At 36.5% G+C, this 21,183-nt stretch overlaps 1 protein-coding gene across 7 annotated transcripts in view; it reads left to right on the top strand.

The window, feature by feature from the left end:
- The window catches only part of schip1 (schwannomin interacting protein 1), a 982,269-nt gene that overhangs the window by 944,602 nt on the left and 16,484 nt on the right, over window positions 1–21,183 (top strand). For all 7 annotated transcript variants that reach the window (XM_028794440.2, XM_028794442.2, XM_028794443.2 and 4 more), the window contains 4 exons: window positions 1,622–1,740; window positions 13,377–13,494; window positions 15,047–15,244; window positions 18,776–18,899. In XM_028794440.2, coding sequence (XP_028650273.1) covers window positions 1,622–1,740; window positions 13,377–13,494; window positions 15,047–15,244; window positions 18,776–18,899 — 559 coding nt within the window. The remainder of the gene's footprint in view (window positions 1–1,621; window positions 1,741–13,376; window positions 13,495–15,046; window positions 15,245–18,775; window positions 18,900–21,183) is intronic.

Genomic DNA, 21,183 nt, shown 5'->3' on the forward strand with positions numbered 1-21,183 from the left:
GATGGCTGCACTGAGTATTTGTAAAACTCTGCCCCCTGTTCCTTGTTAGAGCTTCCCAGCAGACATGCCATCAAAAATCAATGTGTAAACAGCATCTCCACTCATCTGTAAAGAGGGATTATGGTTATTTTCTTCAATTCAGACATGGTAGTGTCAGTGATTTAAAACAGCAACTGATCTATTCCTCTCTATAAGCTATTTATTCCAATGTGACTGTGAAAGCCTAATGACTAGCCCACCTGCTTTAGTACTTGCCCAGCCATATTGGTGTGTGTGTGTTGTTTGTAAAGGCAGATGGGATTTTGCTGCAGATTTTATTTTTTCTTTTCATAGTTATGCAATGAAATTATTGTGGTAAGAATAATTTCCTTTGAAAGGCCAGCTGGCACCTGTTTCCATGTATTGTGAAGCAAATGGCCTTGTTTATTTTTGCGGTATGGCTTTTTTTGTCTTCTGGAAACATGTGCTTCTACAGATTTATTTCTGTAAACCTTAAAAAAGTTCACAGTGGTGCAGTGCATGATGAACAGCCCTTTAGCTGATCAAAATGGCTAATATACATTTAGTTTATCATCACATATCTCTAATTTTCTTTTTTTTCAGTTTTCTGAAAGGATATAGTTAACAGATACAAACAAGTGCTTGGGCTTCAGTGCCTATGGTTCTGCATTCATTGCTACTCCAATGTTGTGTTTATTTTGGATGAAAAAGGAGCTGCAGTAATTAGGTGATTTGTCTGATTGATTTGTTTGCAGGAAATATGAGTTGTGGAGGCGAAGTCAGTACTACTTTTATCTGTTCTTATACAATGAAGAGGAAGTACATTTGTCATTGGGGCACTACAAGAGAGCATTGTTTAATATTATAAATGTGTTTTTTTTCATGGACTAGTCCAGGGCTGGATCCTTGCACATGATGCTTCTGGGATATGCTCCAGGCACCTCTGGATCCTTAGCTGGAGTGACTGTATTTGACCAAGTTTTTTATTTATTTATTTTTTTAAAGGCTTATCTTTAAAATTTTACACTTATCTCAGCCAAGTGAACCAAGAACCAAGCTGCTTTTAACACAACTAGCTGATAATATGTCTCTGGACAATGTCCAATTTATAAAGGAATGTCTGCCCTCAACTCAGTGATTATTCTTAGATTCTTTTTATCAAGTAAGCTGTTAGGTTAGTATTAGCTGGCAGGGGCAGGCCACAGGGTGTAATAAATTTTGAGAAATTAAATAGAGACCTAAATAAACACTGCAGGATTACTCTCATTGTCAGATGCAAATTCCAAAATTATTCTTCAAGTAAAACTAGTAATATATATTTTATTAAATTATTAAATGCACATCTCTTATTTGTGGCTTCAATCAATAGTTATAAAAATGTGATGCACTGACTTATTTACAGGTGATTAAACTTTTTTTCTTAAATTTGTGACCTGGTATGAATAGTTACCGCCCTAGAGAAGCTGACCTATAATGAGTCTATTGGCTATCCATGGATGACTGCTACTCTGAATTCATATTGGCTATCAACTCTTCTGCCAGAAAATGCAAATAAGTTAAAAATCAGTATGTACATCTGTAGAGTCCTCTAATGATTTTTCTTAATGTGGATTTCTTTCAGGCCCAAAAGAATGAAAGAGAGTCAATTCGGCAAAAGCTGGCACTGGGCAGTTTCTTCGATGATGGCCCAGGAATTTACACAAGCTGCAGCAAGAGTGGAAAGCCAAGCCTGTCTTCACGGTGAGTTCATTTTGATCACCCAAGAAACTACATTACAATTAACAGAACACAGATATGACAGAGTCCTAGAATTCTCCTCTGTATAAAATACATTGTCAAATGATGCCATTATTGAACAGAACCCAAAATTAATTTTAAAAAGTGGAGTTGTGGTGCATGGTGATAAAACAATTATAATGAAACGTTGATTACTAATTCACTGCAAATGAATTAGCTTTGCTGAGGTGTACCGATCTGATATCATAAATTGCATGTGATAAGTAATAAGTAATAATATGTAAAATAAAATATATTTTTAGCAATACCAGACTTCCAGGATAAATATGTGATTCTGAGCTGAGTAAAGACAAAATCAGCCACCATGCTTCAGTGACATTCCAAGTAAATATTTCATAATAAACAGCGATATATACATGCAACAGGTTTATGTACAGCTATTGTATGTCAATGCGTATCATATCATTTTCACACAATCAATATGTAATCCTGTGTATAATGGTGAGAAATAAACTTTTCTTTTTACTAAAACTTTACAACAGCTCACATATTTATTACCACTGCTGTGGTGTCTGTTTTTCAGGCTAAACCTTAGATATTATAAACCCCTATTTTTGTGTTTATAAGCATGTTAGGTTAGCAAAAGGCTACCCTTTTTACACACAAGAAGAGCATGCACTGTTTTTGTTTTTTTGAGTTCCAAGGGTTCACAGAAACTATCCATCCATCCAATTTCCAACCCACTGAATCCGAACACAGGGTCATGGGGGTCTGCTGGAGCCAATCCCAGCCAACACAGGGCACAAGGCAGGAACCAATCCCTGACAGAGTGCCAACCCACCGCAGGACACACACACACCCACACACCAAGCACACACTAGGGCCAATTTAGAATCACCAATCAACCTAACCTGCATGTCTTTGGACTGTGGGAGGAAACCCACGCAGACACGGGGAGAACATGCAAACTCCACTCAGGGAGGACCCAGGAAGCGAACCCAGGTCCCCAGATCTCCCAACTGCGAGGCAGCAGCGCTACCCACTGCGCCACCGTGCCGCCCTTCATAGAAACTACTGAAGAGTAAATGTTCTAAATGAAACATGAAATGTTAGTCAATGGAATGCACAGTATTTATATAGGCACAAAATGTTTTGTTGATGCAATGTTACAGTGAACATCTGGTAATTAATTTCTGTGTATACCAAAACTTTTGATCCATTTGCTGACATTACAATGATTCTAATTGCATATCCTTATTCTTCAATAAATATTTGCACCATTAACTTCTCCAGCCCTTACAAATCTCACTGCCGCAGCCTACTCTTCCCTATAAAGTGAGATGACCACAGTTACACAACTCAGGATGAACATTTTACGTAGAACCTCTAGATGGCAGTAAATGATAACACTTTACAGTTAAAACCTCTGAAGGCACTTTTCTTTTAGACTACATAGATCGGAACCTTCATAAAGGCTAATGTTGATGTGTTGTAGCATGCTGTGACTTAGGGTCAGCAGGATTTACATTATTTTTATACCATGAGTACTATAATTATACATTTGATTTTCCTCACTGTATACTTTAAATCACAGAGAAATAAAGTTTAAGATCACTCAATGTTAAGGTTTAAGCAGTGTCATTTTCACAATAATGTATCTTTCAACAAAATACTAAGGGTGCACCGTAAAAGCTAAAATAACACTGAGAACACAATACATTATAAAGAAAGAAAGAAAGCACTGCCTGTCATTTTTATTTTTAATGTTGAGCTTTATACAGAGTAACATTATATTAATTCATCAGTATAAATTGTTTTATGTCTGTCTAACTTAAAAAAAAACAACTCCTTCTGGTTGTAACTCTGTAAGCTCATTGATAACTGTGAGTGACCATATATTGCTTTCCAACTTCCACAAATACTGAAAAGCTTCATAGTTAATGGCCTACATTGGCAGCTTAGGTGGTGGAATATGCCATTCATGCAGCTAGCAATGTTGTTTTAATATTACTTTTAATTTGAAATAAATGTGGCAAAATATGTGTAAAGTACACCCCAAAGGTAGACTTATAGATCATAGTTGTGCTAGTAGTAGTATTGTCATGTGTACAGAGTACAGCACAAGTGAATGCAGTGCTCTCCTCACCCTACAGTCATCTCACTTCACACCAGCATAGAGAATAGAGGAGGGGGAATACAGCATGCTGTTCAGTAAATATATGACACACTACTTAGAAAATTACTTATCAATATTAAAGTTGTAGTTTTTTGTCATTTTTTACTGTGGTAACAAAGAAAAGGGTAAATCAGTCTAACATTATACTTTACATCCTGCATAATAATTTATTTAATAAAGCACCCTTCACTAATATCTCAAATAACTATACTAAAAGCTTCAAAGAAATCAGCAAATGCATGGAAAAAGGAGCAGCTCTAAGTTATCTTGGTTTTTCAGTTAAATAACATTGTGTTTATTTTCAATAGTCAATATAAATACAATAGACACATATAAAAAGTCAAAAAGGATATTCAGAGGGAAAAGTCTATTTCTGGTTTTACACAGAATATGCCATCCATATTAAACATGGATATTAAATATTTTGGATTTTGCACCCTTGAATTTTAAATGTTATCAAGTCTTCTGTGCTTATGTAAGATTCATATAAATAATGGGCAAAAATACAGATCAAGATTGCTTTGAAAATGCTGTAACAGCAAACATGAACATAAATAAGTACATTGAGGACTGGGATTTGCATGCATTACAATATCATGGGTGCATCAAGAAAGTTATCATTCTTAAAGGAACAAGGCGACCCTTGTTCTGTGGTCAGGAACACATTTCAATGGAAGAAACTGACGGAGGATAAGACAGCATGTGCAAAGTACAGTATCTGATAGGTGACAGTCAAGTCAACTAACTCTGGAGTACAGAGTCATTATGTTGCACTTTGCCAAAAATGGGGTATGTGCCAGTGCAGTGGAAAGGATGAATGGAGGTCAGAGCTGCAGATAGAGATAGTGAAATTTTAAAGGTGAGTGTGGGTCTGCAGCAGAGATCTGCTCTCAGTCCTTTGCTTTTTATGATAGCGGTGAAGGTGGGAACCGGAAAAGTGTTTGAAGGCTTGCTCTCATAAAATAGTCTTCTCAAATTGATAAAATAGGAATCAAAGGAAAAGATTCTGAAATGAATTCAATTTTGAAAGTAAAAAGCTTGTACATAAATACAGTAAAGACCTAGGCAGTAGTAAGAGGCAAAGGGATAAAAGGGCATGGAAGGGCTGGATGTGTGGCCGTGCTGCATGTGCAGTAAACAGAGAAATGTTCAATACATGTGTTGTCAGACAAGGGTGCACAAAAGTTGTTGTAGTGTAAAGGGTAATTTGCATCTGGCAAATGCAAGCTTTGTTTATAGAAAGTGTGTGAGAGGGTGAAGGATGCTTATATATTAAGTGTAAATGTAGATATCAGCAGTGGAGTTTGTTTTGGAGAAAGGAAAGACTTATGGGTACAGAGTGACTACCGGTGTGAGGGGGGGCATGGAAGATTTTCTTGAAGATGTCCCCGATTCTGGCTACTAAATGAGCCTCTCTGCCATTGAAGGATGAAGTTTATTAAAGCTGTGTAAGGGGTAGTATGCTGTTTGGGAGATACCATGATAGTGGAACATGAAGCCAAGTTGAAAAAAACAGTGATGACAATGAATATAGCTGTAAAACTGGCACAGAGAGAGACAGACTAATTATGGAGTGACATATAGTCAGTTTTAGAGGAAGAGTATTAGGGTCACGATGGGTACTGTTCTAAGCAGAAACAGGGCAAGATGTTTTGGGGTTGGTTACTTGAAGTGGGGCACTGTGATGGATGTGCATGGGGGGGTTCAAGGTCAGTCCTACAGGGGGGCAGAAAAAAACACGTGGTTGGAGGTTGTAGCAGATGTCATGAGAAAAATGAGTCTTATTTCCACCAGACCCAAGGCCACATATATTTCTGAATGAAAGAGGGAATAACCAACCAGCCTCTATAAACTTGGAAAATGGCTGTTAAACATGCTGCTACTGATGTTCAACTATATATTCAGTTCTGACATGTCACAAATTTGGGAACACTGTCACTTGTACAATACTACTCAAGGCTCTTATTTGCTAGTGCCAAAAATGAATAAAAATCCTGTAGGTAGATGCAGTAAAGACTAAGGCAGTAGTAAGAGGTAAAAGAATTGGAGGCATGGAAGAATTGGATGCATAGCCATTCTACACGTGCAGTAAACAGAGAAAACTTCAATGCATTGGTTATGGTCCTTCAGCATTGAAAGTATGGTCTTTCTGCTCTTCAAGACATTGACTTACTTACCGTCTACACTATAGACAAGTAATTGCTGCATCTAGGTTAAAATTCTTCACCCTTGTACTTAATGAGTTGAAAGGCAATCCTAATGTGTTATTCACGACTAGCAGCCAGATCCTTTAATCTGGAAAAAAGAGGGTTTCCTTTTTTAATTTAAAACAATGTCTCCTCAGTTTATCAAAGTAACAGAATTTTTTCCTCTCCTATGTTTCAACTCATTTGTCCCCTTTTCACTGTATTCCTTTTTAGCTCTCCTGCAAATTACCCCCATCTCCTGCTATCTTCTCATTTTTCTCAGTCTGATGTCTCTGTGACCTTCTCTTGTATTCTTATCCAACTACCCACACTCTGGATTTTCTTCTACCTATCTTTAAAGGGGATTATTATGCTTTGTACATCAGACACTTCAATATGGTTCAGTTCTTCCTGTCCTTTAACCTGCAAGAGGAGAAAGCTAAAATGTGCCTATTCTTTTGTTTATTTAATGGTCTTTCTAAAACTGTTTTCGTCACATTGTAAATCACCTACTCCTAAATAGTGGTGCTGGTTTTCCCTAACCCCCTTCCACACTGAAGACTTGATTTGCCTAAAAAACTATACAGTAAATCTACTACATACAAACCTTCCAGTTACGAACTTTCAAAGATGCGAACATACATGTCCAACAAATTGAAAAATATTAAAATAAGTGCATTGTACGGTATCTTAAAATTTTGAGGCAGCATGTAAGTTAGTTCTCGTGTGTGCCACTAGGCGGAGCGCAAAACCCATATTATTATATCCTACATTGTTAGACATGTGCATGCCTCCTCTATAAGTGGTTGTGCTTTTGGCTATAAGTCTCTTTGCGTTTAGTTAACACAACTTATTTCAAGCACAAGATGTTCAGAATTATGCGTAAAAGCAGCGGTGATGTACTCCTAAGTGGTGATTGGCAATAACGATGAAAACAAAAGTGAAAATAATTGAGAAAGTAGCAAGAGGCGAAAAGATGGTTGACGTCGCTCATTCGTATTACATGAACTGTTTAACCATTGGCATGATTCTAAAGAACAAGGACAAGATCATGGAACATAGTTTTGCTACGTATCCTAGTTCGCTAGCCATAAACGAGTCTACTGAGATCAGCTGACTCAAAAAACATGAAAAAAAAACTTGGTTGTTTGTTGTTAAAATGCACTCAAAATCATTGCAAAAATACTGTACATAAATAATATGTGGGTCACAGGCTTGCCCAAGAGAGAATAAGGTGAGTCTAGATTTCTAAAAGAAGATCAATTTAGATGTAATCTCAAAGTTATCCAAATGGGAGCTGTCTGTTCAGCACTCTCAGAAACCCCAGGATGTAGACAGTGACACTGTCATAATTTTGCAGTCACTATCATCTCAGTTTAAAAGAGCAGACAGACTTCATGCACAAGTGAGAGAACAGCAAATGAGCAAACAGCCATGTCAGCGGCCAGATTTAAATGTTCCCTGTATCAATCAGCAGGCGACTGAGGCGTTATGCAATGCACCTTTGAACTTGTAATTGCCCCATGTGCGGACAATCAATCTCTGCTTGCATTAACAGTTTCAGGGCACAGCGCAGTTGGTGTGTTGTCTTGATATCAAAAATCTTACAGTAAATTTCACAGTAGCAAAAAGCAAGCCTACTGTACCGAGATCAGCTGATGGAAAACAATGGGAATAAACAAAAACTTTCAGCTGTTTGTTGTTGAAATACACTAGAAATATAAAAAAATAATTAAAAAATACAAATATTAACTTTTAAAAGCATTTTCTTGTGTACAATTAGCTGGGCATGTACATATTTTCTGTAGGAGTTGAGGATTGGGGTTGCATTGATTTCATTGAGTGCCTAGGCTAACTTTGCTGGACTTACAAACAAATTGGACTTGCAAACGCACCCTCAGTGTGGAACTCATTCATATGTAGGGGACTCACTGTACTAGGATTATTTTAAATGGTTGCTCCTAGACTTGCTTCTGTTTCTCAGGCCACATGCTGTCAGTTTTATTTTTATCTCTTGCGATTCCTCTCTAGTTCAGTGTACTGTTATACTAATGTATAACATTAGTTTGCGCTCGGATTATTTGAATTGTCAGCTTGACTTCGCATTTCACTTATATGCTGACAATACAAAGTTTTTTAAGATGATCACCCATCGATACACATCCATCAGAATCACTGACTGCTTCAATGATACTAGTGCGAAGATAGATGTCGACTTACCAGCACTGAATACTAATATAGCAGGACTACTTCTGTGCTATCTCTATCTCAACACAAGACACTCTACACCATTTCATTGAATCTTACTTCACCTACTTACCCTCATGTGCTTTGACATTTCTTGACTGATGTCCAAACATACTGTAGATAAGCAAAAAACATTGCTTGAGTTCAATCTTACCTCCTCTCCACAGCAGCAAAATGTTTTAATTCATGTCTTCATTTCCTTTCATTTGAATTATTACAGATCTTTTTTCAATGGTCTTCCTGCACCATATATTAAAAGATTTACAGCATTTTTAAAATGCTGGTGCTGCCATAGTTTCTGATCTGAACATTTTCTGTGAACACATTATTGTTTAGCTAGCTTTGCTCTACTGGCTTCCTGTCCACTATCAACTTGTCTTCAGAACTCTGATATTGATTTACAAAACTGTAAGATCCAACACTCTAGGCAACATGTATGACTAAATATCTCAAACCAACTCTTCAGACACCTGAGGCCTTATCACACTGGCCTTCTTACTTTTCCCAAGACTACTTAAGCATCTTTACAGTAACAGCACATTTAGCTTTGTGGACTTGTCTCTAGCTATCTCATTTCCTAGATCTGCCCTTTAAGCTCTCAGTATTAAAGTGTAATACATATTTTAAGAAGAGGGAGGAACACAGGGTTACAGAGTGGAGGAAGATGCACACAGGTAGATTACATCCCATGCAGAAGAGTTGATCTGAAGGAGATTGAAGACTGCAAAGTGGTGGCAGGAGAAAGTGTAGTTAAGCAGCATAGGATGGTGGTCTGTAGGATGACGTTGGAGATCAAGAAGAGGAAGAGAGTGAGGGCAGAGCCAAGGATCAAATGGTGGAAGTTGAAAAAGGAAGACTGCAAGGTAGAGTTTAGGGAGGAGGTGAGACAGGCACTGGGTGGCAGTGAAGAGTTACCAGACAGCTGGGAAACTACAGCAGATGTAGTAAGGGTGACAGCAAGAAGGGTGCTTGGTGTGACATTTGGAAAGAGGAAGGAGGAAAAGGAAACCTGGTGGTGGAATGAGGAAATACAGGAGAGTATACAGAGGAAGAGGATGGCAAAGAAGAAGTGGGATAGTCAGAGAGATGCAGAAAGTAGACAAGAGTACAAGGAGATAAGGCACAAGGTGAAGAGAGAGGTGGCGAAGGCTAAAGAAAAGGAGTATGATGAATTGTATGAGAGGTTGGACACTAAGGAGGGAGAAAAGGACCTGAACCAATTGGCTAGACAGAGGAACCAAGCTGGGAAAGATGTGCAGCAGGTTAGGGTGATAAAGGATGAAGATGGAAACGTACCCACAAGTGAGGAGAGTGTGTTGAGCAGATGGAAAGAGTACTTTGAGAGGCTGACGAATGAAGAGAACGAGAGAGAGAAGAGGTTGGATGATGTGGAGATAATGATCAAGGAAGTGCAACGGATTAGCAAGGAGGAAGTAAGGACAGCTATGAAGAGGATGAAAAATGGAAAGGCCGTTGGTCCAGATGACATACCTATGGAAGCATGGAGGTGTTTAGGAGAGATGGCAGTGGAGTTTTTAACCAGATTGTTTAATGGAATCTTGGAAAGTGAGAGGATGCCTGAGGAGTGGAGAAGAAGTGTACTGGTGCCGATATTTAAGAATAAGGGGGATGTGCAGGACTGCAGTAACTACAGGGGAATAAAATTGATGAGCCACAGCATGAAGTTACGGGAAAGAGTAGTGGAAGCTAGGTTAAGAAGTGAGGTGATGATTAGTGAGCAGCCGTATGGTTTCATGCCAAGAAAGAGCACTACAGATGCAGTGTTTGTTCTGAGGATGTTGATGGAGAAGTTTAGAGAAGGCCAGAAGGAGTTGCATTGCGTCTTTGTGGACCTGGAGAAAGCATATGACAGGGTGCCTCGAGAGGAGTTGTGGTATTGTATGAGGAAGTCGGGAGTGGCAGAGAAGTATGTTAGAGTTGTACAGGATATGTACGAGGGAAGTGTGACAATGGTGAGGTCTGCGGTAGGAGTGACGGATACATTCAAGTTGGAGGTGGGATTACATCAGGGATCGGCTCTGAGCCCTTTCTTATTTGCAATGGTGATGGACAGGTTGACAGACGAGATTAGAAAGAAGTCCCCGTGGACTATGATGTTTGCTGATGAAACTGTGATCTGTAGCAATAGTAGGGAGCAGAGAGGAGAGGAATGAAGGTCAGTAGGAACAAGACAGAATACATGTGTGTAAATGAGAGGGAGGTCAGTGGAATGGTGAGGATGCAAGGAGTAGAGTTGGCAAAGTTGGATGAGTTTAAATATTTGGGATCAACAGTACAGAGTAATGGGGATTGTGGAAGAGAGGTGAAAAAGAGAGTGCAGGCAGGGTGGAATGGGTGGAGAAGATTGTCAGGAGTAATTTGTGACAGACAGGTATCAGCGAGAGTGAAAGGGAAGGTCTACAGGACGGTAGTGAGACCAGCTATGTTATATGGGTTGGAGACGGTGGCACTGACCAGAAAGCAGGAGACAGAGCTGGAGGTAGCAGAGTTAAAGATGCTAAGATTTGCACTGGGTGTGACGAGGATGGATAGGATTGAGAAATGAGTACATTAGAGGGTCAGCTCAAGTTGGACGGTTGGGAGACAAAGTCAGAGAGGTGAGATTGCGTTGGTTTGGACATGTGGAGAGGAGAGATGCTGGGTATATTGGAGAAGGATGCTAAGGACAGAGCTGCCAGGGAAGAGGAAAAGAGGAAAGCCTAAGCGAAGGTTTATGGATGTGGTGAGAGAGGAAATGCAGGTGATGGTTGTAACAGAGCAAGATGCAGAGGACAGGAAGATATGGAAGAAGATGATCCGCTGTGGCAACCCCTAACGGGAGCAGCCGAAAGAAGAAGAAAATTAAAGTGTAAATAATACCTGATAACAAACTTTATTTCCCTTGCATCTTTCAGCGTATCAGTCTAGGCAGTGTGAGCTGTTTTTTTTACAGCTGGTATTTAGAATTTTTTTTTTGTTTTTGTTTTTATCTTTAAGACAAACTTTGCCATAGCCTCTCCTCTCTTTTGTTATATATATCTTGGAATTTTACAATTCATTAGTAAACTTGCAATTCTTAATTCAAAAACACTATTTTTGGAATCTTTCACTTTGTAGTAAATCACTAACATACACCAGTATTTACTTGTAATCTGAAATAAATTAAATGAGCCTTTAGTTCTATATTCATGTTTTTGAGAATATTTACAATATAAAGCTGAAAATATGTTATTTTTGGAAAACTTTAGGACATAAGCGGTTATGGTACAGTTACTTCCAATGAAGAAGAAACTACTATTGGGAGGAATATTATTTTAATTTAGAATATGTCACTGTTTTATGGAAATTCCAAGTTTCTTTTTCTGCACAAATAGAAAAAAAGTTTGAATACACTGGCATTTCAAATCTTAAATTATGTGTGTTTCAGGTATTGTACTTTAATCTTGATACTTAATAAATATTATAAATATGTCTACATTATTATCTAAACAGAAATGTAACACTTGGGGGTCATAGCTTTAGTATTCCATTATGAAAATAATTTCTTCAATTAGATGGAAATTAAAATAGTTGCCTATGTTTATATATATTTATGTAATTTTAAAACATTATGTTTTAAATGTGGCATATCAATCACATTCCATTAGTATACTTTTTTTACAATGTAGTGACAAACCTATTAATGTGTCATAGATAAATAATCTTTATTTTAACACTAGCAAGTCCTATGCTACTAAGGAAACTCAACAGACAGAAATCATGAATTAACATAAATGACAAGATGCAGAAAATTAATTAAACTGGTTCATTTTTGCAGTCTCATACAATTTGGTGCATTTTTTACAAGCTTAATTTCTTCAGCACTGTTGATAGATCTATTCATTTATCCTTAGTGTGGTGGAAATCATTGACAGAGATTATAAAACTGGAAATGCTAGTAAGGCATGGATGTAATTTTACACATGGTAAACTCCTTCATTGCAAAACCATCCTAGCATTTGCTGAAAACAGTTTAGTTATAAATTTAAATAGGTGCAGACAGTCCCGCACAAAAGTATGTGTAATCCATCAGTGTTTGCTATATATGTAGTGTAAGAGTTTGAAGTTAATAGTAAAGTTAATAGAAATAGCAAAGTTTGAAATTAATTGAGCAGTGCAGTGAATATATGTGGAGATATAAAGAAGTTTGGATCAGTTGGGCAAAATAAAACTTTAAAACACTTATTAAACATGAATATTAGTTCTCATTAAGAAGTCAGTTTTTTTGGCCTGGATTTCAAAATTGAGAGAGAAAACTGAGTGATAGGTATCAAGCGAGAGGTTTAATAACAAATGGCCATATTGTTTTAGACAGACTTAGGGGAACAAGTAGTTGCCTACCCAGGCATATGTTATATACTATATGAAAATGACTCAATATAATATCATTCTTTTTACAGGATCAGCCATTGCACCCACCGTGTGCAAGACAAAGCCACAATGCTCATATCTACTAAATGACAGTGTAGAGCAGAAAAAGTGCACTGCCCATTCTTTTTCACTGTTCCCTAGGATAGGACTATGCTTTAACACATGACTTCACCATGGGGTACATTCACAGATATTATGGAACATTTTGTCTGACACCTGTATAAAGGTGCAGTTTTAGAGATTTTATCTTTCAAAAGCCATCTGTAGTACTAGGGTGCTATTATGGATGTAATAAGAAATCAAGCAAAATCACACCTTGGCTAACTAGAAAGATTACAATATGCAAGCTTTAGTACATCATGCCTGAAGAAGGGTCCTGAGTTGCCTTGAAAGTCGTTTTGCTTGACTTCTCATTAAAAGCCAACTGTGCAATTATTACATAACATGAAAACCAACAGAGGTTTTGCAATTACTAACTTTTCGAGATTGTTTCAGTTTATGTGTGATGTTTAACTAACACAAAATTAAAAACATGTATATGTATCTCTGCCCATACCTGAGACCTAAATGAAAGAACACAAAAAATTGGCTCAATTATTTTCTTCTGTTTGTTTTGGCAGTCTTCAAAGTGGGATGAACCTGCAGATCTGCTTTGTGAATGACAGTGGGAGCGACAAAGACAGTGATGCAGATGATAGCAAGACTGAAACAAGCCTCGATACCCCTCTCTCCCCCATGGTACAGCTAAATATTTATTTATATTTTTTATACAGAAAAGGAGCAGGTTTGGACAGGTTGATTAGAAACACTAAATAACAATGCCTGGATCTTGTACTTAGATATGAAGAGAAATTATCTGGACCCCATGCTTGTTCAGAGCTGTCATACTGAAGACTGTCATGCTTTCTAAATCTATCACTGTTCATTTTTAAGTAAAGGTTCATAAGGTTATTGTTGTCATATGTACATAGTACATTATGCAGGTTAAAGAGGTGATATGAAACATCAAGAGCTGCAGGTTCATATCTGGTCTGAGCTACACACATGTCCTACTTACTGTATATTATGTTTGTTCAAATGCAAAATGTGCATTAAATGTGAATGCTGCTGACCAAGAAAGGTGATATGTAAAATAAAACCTGTTTATAGTATTGTCCTGTTTCTGTGAACATTTTCAGAAAATGCGTGTTGCTATACCTTCTGGGATCTAAGTTACTTTACTGGGCTGTTCACTGTATGAGGTTTGTATGTTTTCTGGAGGAGTTATCTTTGAATACGTTGCTGTCCAGATACCTAAAACTAAATGATATGGTAAATGGAGACCAGTTTGTGTCTTGCTGGTACTGAGATTTCAAAGAAACCATATTTTGTCACTTTCTGTCACAAGTATTACGTGGTCAGTTTGTAAAATGGTGATGAACTTGCCATTTTTTGAACAGAGAATAGGTGGAAAGGCACTCTTAGCCATTTTAATTAAGATGCTGTTTTTCTTAGAATGAAAACTCAGTCTCTACAGACATTAACTTGTAACTTTCTCAAAAAAGAATTTGGTACCCAGCCAAATCGTACAGTGTATTCTGCTTCTTCAGTTTGATCAAGGAGTTTCATTCTATGTCATTCTCTAAATAGAAGTAACAATAGGAATAATTATTACAGTAACTGTATGAGCATCAGGTGTACCAAGGACAAGGTACAAAAATCTTTTATTACTATTATTATTATTATTATTATTATACAGTGCTAAAATTTATTTCTCTTGGTTCCCTATTGTTCTTAGAAAAAAAATCACTTTAAGCTTAAAGATAAATTCATGAAAGAGCTTCTTGGGTAACTGCTATGAATGAGTATACTGCTCAGATCTGCTCACCAAAAAGTATTCTTAGCCTCAGCTGCTCTCTTGCTATAAAATTAAGATGTATTAATATATCATAATGTATTGCATAAAAATTCTGCTTTATATATTGATGGAGTCATGAACATATTTAAAGAAAAGGTTGTCATGAAATTTACTTACCGGTATCTGCTCAATTAAAAGCTCAGGCCTCAGCTCTTTCAGTCTTCCCTGACATCTAAAAACTGGCAGCCCACTAGTTCTTCCCTAAATTTTCCTTAACGGTTTCATTGCCTTCCTGTAACATGGAGACATATAGGTGTATACCATATTGCAGATTAGGCCACTAAGTTATTTACATTATACAGTATAACTGAATCTGAGAATCTCTAGACTCTAGCCTGACAGCTTTTGAATTGTAGCCCATGTCCACTTATTACGTTGTTTTTTCTTCCTCAGAGCAAACAGAGCTCATCATACTCTGACCGTGATACTACTGAAGAGGACTCTGAGTCTCTGGAAGACATGGATTTCCTCACCAGGCAGAAGAAACTACAGGCTGAGGCCAAGATGGCTCTGGCAATGGCTAAGCCAATGGCCAAGATGCAGGTGGAAGTGGAAAAACAAAATCGAAAGAAGTCTCCCGTGGCTGACCTTGTAAGTACTGAAAATGGTTTAAATCTTTAACGATGGTTTTAGTGGCGATTGCACAGTGCATTTTTAAAAAATTCTCCAGTTACTTTAAGTTTCGCAGTGCTTGTACCCTAGCTCGAGGTACAATGTACTGGATAAAGCAGGAAATAAAAAGGTGGACAGAAGTTAGTACAAAGAAAGAAATCATGTCTACATAAAAAGAAAAAAAAAATCTTGGAACTCACCAGTTATCTGGTGATGTTATAATGAGTTGTCCACATATTTTATTTAAAATGACTTATGATTCAGACATAGTACTATTAGTGCACTTCTTTATAATATCTATTTTATTATTACTACTATTGATTTAACCATAGTTTGTTATGTTCACTGTTATTTTTATGATGTTCAGATGGGGAGTTTCCAGTGTTTTTCACCTTATTTTTGTATTTATGGCCACTTTCAACAATCAAGTAAAACTCCACATGAAATGAAGGTTCAACTTGTTTTAGCTTCTTATAAAAATAACCTATTTTAGTAGGCATTTTATACTTTTCAAACTGAAGGTCCCATCATCACTTTTTTTTATAAGTTAGTGTTTTCACATATAATATCACAAGCACTGACAGTAATACATTTATCAATATAGAAACTCAAATCTACACCCTGGTACTCAAACGCTGGTACAAAATTACATGAAATCTTTCTTCTATTACTGCCATGTGCATGACTTTACTTTGCATAACCTCAGACTACAGTATATATAAAGATAGCATAACTGAAAATAAAATTCTAAAACCCTATTATTCCCATTAAGAGTCATGGTAGATGCTTCCTACACTGTAAGCACTGGCTCTCTGAAACCATTTACTAAGAATTCAGCCATACGAGAATGATATATTATTACCATATGAAAATGATATGTTATTACTTAAAACATTTGTACAAACCAACAGTGTTAAAACAGTCTACATATCCATCATGTACTAAAAATTTAAATGTTCTTTTGTAAATAAAATACAATCAAATATTAGCTAATTAAATGATTAATGTGATAAGCAGGAACATTTTATGTAATTAACTGTATGTTTCAATTGAAAGCTCAGTAAGTCATGACTTTTGTCATGACTTAGTCATGACAAAAGTAATGTGAAGGATAAATAGCATGTTAGTATATACAGTACGGGTTAAAACTCTTCTACGGTATGATGTCAGTTTCAGATGACAACTTTTGTACTGCATTTGCCATTTCAGATGCCTCTCATTCATTTGTGTTTCCCATGAAAGAAAGGCAGAACACATTTGATTGTGATTGTCTCAGTATTCCTGTCATAGAGAGAATTATTTGATAAGAAGGAAAATTCTTTAATTAAACATACAAACTCAATGTAATAAAGTGTGTGATGATTTTATTAGGTGTATTTGACTGTCTCAGTATTCCTGTCATAGAGAGAAGTATTTGATAAGAAGGAACATTCTTTAATTAAACATACAAACTCAATGTAATAAAGTCTGTGATGATTTTATTAGGTGTATTTGACCTATAACCTATGTGCAAATGTATGATTATTGAAGAATTCTGCCCTTCTGAAATCTTAAAAAGTCACCCTCAATAAAGTACCCATATGAACTTCATTACTTCTGACAGCCACGCACCACTGGATCTACACTCAGTCAGCAACAGTGTGGCAGAATATAAATTATAGAGTAACGTTTCTTGAATAAATAAAGATCCTACTCTGTATTTATTTATGTGTACAATATAAATAAAGTACTCCTATATAAAAACCAAGTGCACGGATGGGATGTAAAAAACAAATATTTTTCAGAAAAGTGAAAAACCAAAACTGTATATAAAAAAATATGCTATTGTGAATGTGAATTGTTTTTCTTTCTCCTTTGATCTTTTGCCAACGTGTCATGTTGCTGAGAACAAATACTAAAACAAGTAAGATCCTTAAAACAAAAAACAGAATTTTATTGTCTGTTTGTTTACATTTTTAAAGATGAGTACTAAAAAGATGTTTGAAAGTGTTTGATTTGAGAAGAACCAGGACAGTAGTAGAACATATGTAAACAAGGCCCTGAAAATATGTTCATAAGATACCATGATGTAGGAGAAAAAACTGAGAAAGGTCAAGAACCACATACATGTACATAGTAGCCAGCCTCCTCAAGCTGTACCACTGCACAAAAAGTGTAGAAATAGTTGACGCTGCAGTGAATGGGGCTATCCTTGTTTAGTGTAAGAATGTTAGTCGAGATGAAGAAGGAATCATGAGAAGAACTGGGAAGTAACAAATTTGAACATAAGTAAGAAAGTGTTGCTTACTGAAGTCATAGCTTGATAGTAAATTTTGCTGGACACTCTGTACAGCATTTATAAAAAATAAATACATGAACACATTGTACATTGCTATGAGGTGATCTGCTGGAAAAAGGTTGCTGAAAGCAAAGTCCTGTTAATATAACATAAGATAAAATACAGAAACTTGTACAAGAGAAAAAGAACCATACTGGCAAGGGAGAATACAACTGAAAATGACAGTATATGGAGGTAGGGATTCCAACAACATGTTTTTTATTATTTTAAAATGAAACTATTTTTCTTGTTTTTATATCTTGGTGTTTTCCAGGTTTGGGGAGCTGAGACAACAGCATCCACTCCTGTTAGAACATGTGAACCTTTTTATTTTGTTTGTGGATTTTCTGCTTGAGTTTATTTTTTTTATTTATAATTTTGAAAATATAACAACTAATAAAGTAGCATGGGTATTGCCAAGATATATTTCATATGTTAGAATTTAAAAATTAAGTAGACTATGGTTTTCTTATTGAATATATACAGTATTACCCTAATATGTAGTTTGATTTTCTTTGTCTAATAGTAACTGTATTATAAAATATAATGTGCAATGCATCTGGTTTTATCTGCTTGCATAACTTTTATTTTTTTTTATAGTATATTGACTATAAGTCTGCCTTCTTCTTTTGAATAGTCAAAAAATAAAATTTCTCTGGTAATGAAAATATTCAACAGATAAGCAGAAATAAATGTTTTATGCTTAAAAGAAAAGCAGTAAGTAAAACAAACATGAATCAATACTAAAACTTTCTTTGTGAAAAAAACTGAACTTTGAACTGTGTTTGTCTTCATTATAGTTAAATCACAAAAACTGAAAAATGATTACCCCCTTTATTTTTAAAGAATAATAAAAAAACAGCTAAAACAAATTAAAACTTCCAGGACAAATGTATGACATACACCCTTCCCCAATGTAATATTTCAGCTGAAGTATAACAGATTATCTTAAAGTGATTATTACAGATCATTGCTTTTACAATTAGCAGTTTCTGTTTTGTTTAAAAGGGGAATTCTTAAAATAGACTTGTAAACTTTTGAAAATGTAATAATTAATATTAGCATTTTGATTATGTGCTAATTTCTAATTTTATTTTCTGTTTTTTCAAAGTTCACAGGGGTAAAAATTATACCATTTTGTGTGTTTTCATTTCCAAATATAAATATTCATAATAAGTTTTCCCCTTTTTTAGTTGCCACATATGCCTCATATAAGTGAATGCTTAATGAAGAGAAGTCTGAAGCCCACTGACCTGAGGGATATGACAATTGGTCAACTACAAGTTATAGTCAATGATCTCCACTCACAGATTGAAAGTAAGTTTTGTATTTTTAAAAAAGAAATGCTTTTATACAGAAACAAACATTATTTCTTGATGTTCGCTTGCTTCCCACCAAAAAACATATATTGAATTGTTTTGGGTGAACATAGGTTTGTAGTTGAATGCTTACCTCTATGAACTTTGTTACATATAACAGCACAGATCTACAGGCAGTAAAATCACAAAATCAGCAAAGGGACTCATTATCCACTTAACAAGTAGAATGACACATCACATCCCCCTAAATTCAAATCCCCTTTGAGATTCTAAGATGAATCTCAACAATACAAGAACTATACTTGCTGAACTCTGTCATGCACCCAAATTGGATTATCTGGCACAAGAAAATTTGGGAAAGGGCTTTCTCATGGAAGAACAGTAAAGGTTACAGTATTGGTATGTTTTAGGGTTGGCCTTTCAGGCATTTCTCCAATGATTCTTCAAGGATGCTACCAGGTATATTTTTATTTACATGATTTTATTCAATGTGCCCTCTCTGTTTGTCTGGGTCAAATTTTGCAATCAATTTTTTTTACCCACTTTTACTGAACCAATTTCCTTCAAACTTTGCATGCATGCTGATCTCCGGTGACAATGCAATATTTCATCAGTTTTCACTCAGGATCTGTATGTTAATTATGTCAAATTTAAATTTCTTGTTTCCTTATATTATACTTTCACTGATTACACATACTGTATGTATAGTGCTTATATATATATATATATATATATATATATATATATATATATATATATATATATATATATATATATATATATATATATATATATATAATCAGTGGCGGACCGTCAGGTTCTGCAAGGCCTACTCTGCTGGCCTAAAAAAATATCTGAATCACAAACTGATGTTAATTATATTTTGTCCATGAATACTTATTAAATAATTCCAAATAGTCTGTCCGCTTCCTTTCATAGCTTTTCCGATGGTTGTGCTGCTTCCAGACATGTATTTTCGTATTAAAGCATTTAACCAATCACATTTCAGCCATCATTTGTTGCCAGGCAGGGTCAAAAGTCAAAGAAGTCTGCCCGGAGGCCTTCACAATCCGTTCTGCAGGCCCTCTAACACAAAGTAAATGTCGATTAAACTGTTGCTTTAACCAATCAGATTTTGAGTTGGTTTCACTAGGGCCCTCTAGCAGGCGTACGGCAACGTCACCATATTCAGACCCACTGATTGGATAGGATGGTGTAATAGCTATTTTGTCACCCCCACAATGGCTGAAGGAGGAGAAGAAATAGATTTGGTGCCATTCAAGGCCATTTTCAAGACGGACTTTTCAGGAAAAGCTGGACATTGTTAAGAAAGGTCGGACAACTCCAAAGCTAGCTAGCCTGTCACAACCAGGAGGAGGATTTGTCCGCCAGTTTCAGGTTACCAACTACGAGCGGTACCCCTGGCTCACAGGGTCCAAGGAACACTGCAAATTGTATTGCTGGGAGTGCTTGTTATTTGCCACTGGTCGACATTGTGTTTGGAGCCACACTGGGTTTGTAAATTTGACTTGCCTAACCAAGGCAGCAACGAGACATCAAAGCACTGCCGGACACTTACAAGCAACGGTGCTTTCCAAAACGTTTGGGGAGACCAGAGTGGATTTACAGCTAAACGAGCAAGTGCGCAGGGAAACGGAGCTCCACAACGAAAAGGTGAAGAAAAACAGATAAATCTTAAAAAGAATGATAGACTGTGTCATTTTTTTGGGCAAACAGGAACTTTCATTTCGGGGACACGATGAAAGCGCGGGATCCAATAACAGAGCAACACGGATTTACATTACCACCTGTCCACCAATAAAGTGTTTAGTGGGACGTCGGGTAAAATACAAAATGACCTGATCACTGCTATTGCTGAAGTGATGGGAGAAGAGATAAGAAGTGACGTTAAAAAAGCACCGTTCGTCTCTATTATGGAGGATGAGACGACAGACGCGAGTAACGCAGCGCAGCTAGCACTGGTCCTGCGTTACGTAACGGGCACAGGTGTCAAGGAGCGATTTGCCAGATTTGAAGATGTTACCAGTGGGAAGCGAGCCGATGACATTGCAGGTCTTATCATCAGATTTTTGTTGGAAAATGAATGTCTGGGTAAAGTTGTGGCACAGTGTTTTGACGGCGCAGCGGTCATGTCTTCTGGATTAAATGGGGTGCAGGCTAAAGTTAAAGAGAGAGCACCTTTGGCTTTATTCATACACTGCTATGCACATCAGCTCAATTTAGTAGTGACTCAAGGGGCCTCAAAGCTTACAGGATGCAAG

This window comes from Erpetoichthys calabaricus, chromosome 2, assembly GCF_900747795.2.
Source record: "Erpetoichthys calabaricus chromosome 2, fErpCal1.3, whole genome shotgun sequence".
Lineage (NCBI taxonomy): Eukaryota > Metazoa > Chordata > Cladistia > Polypteriformes > Polypteridae > Erpetoichthys > Erpetoichthys calabaricus.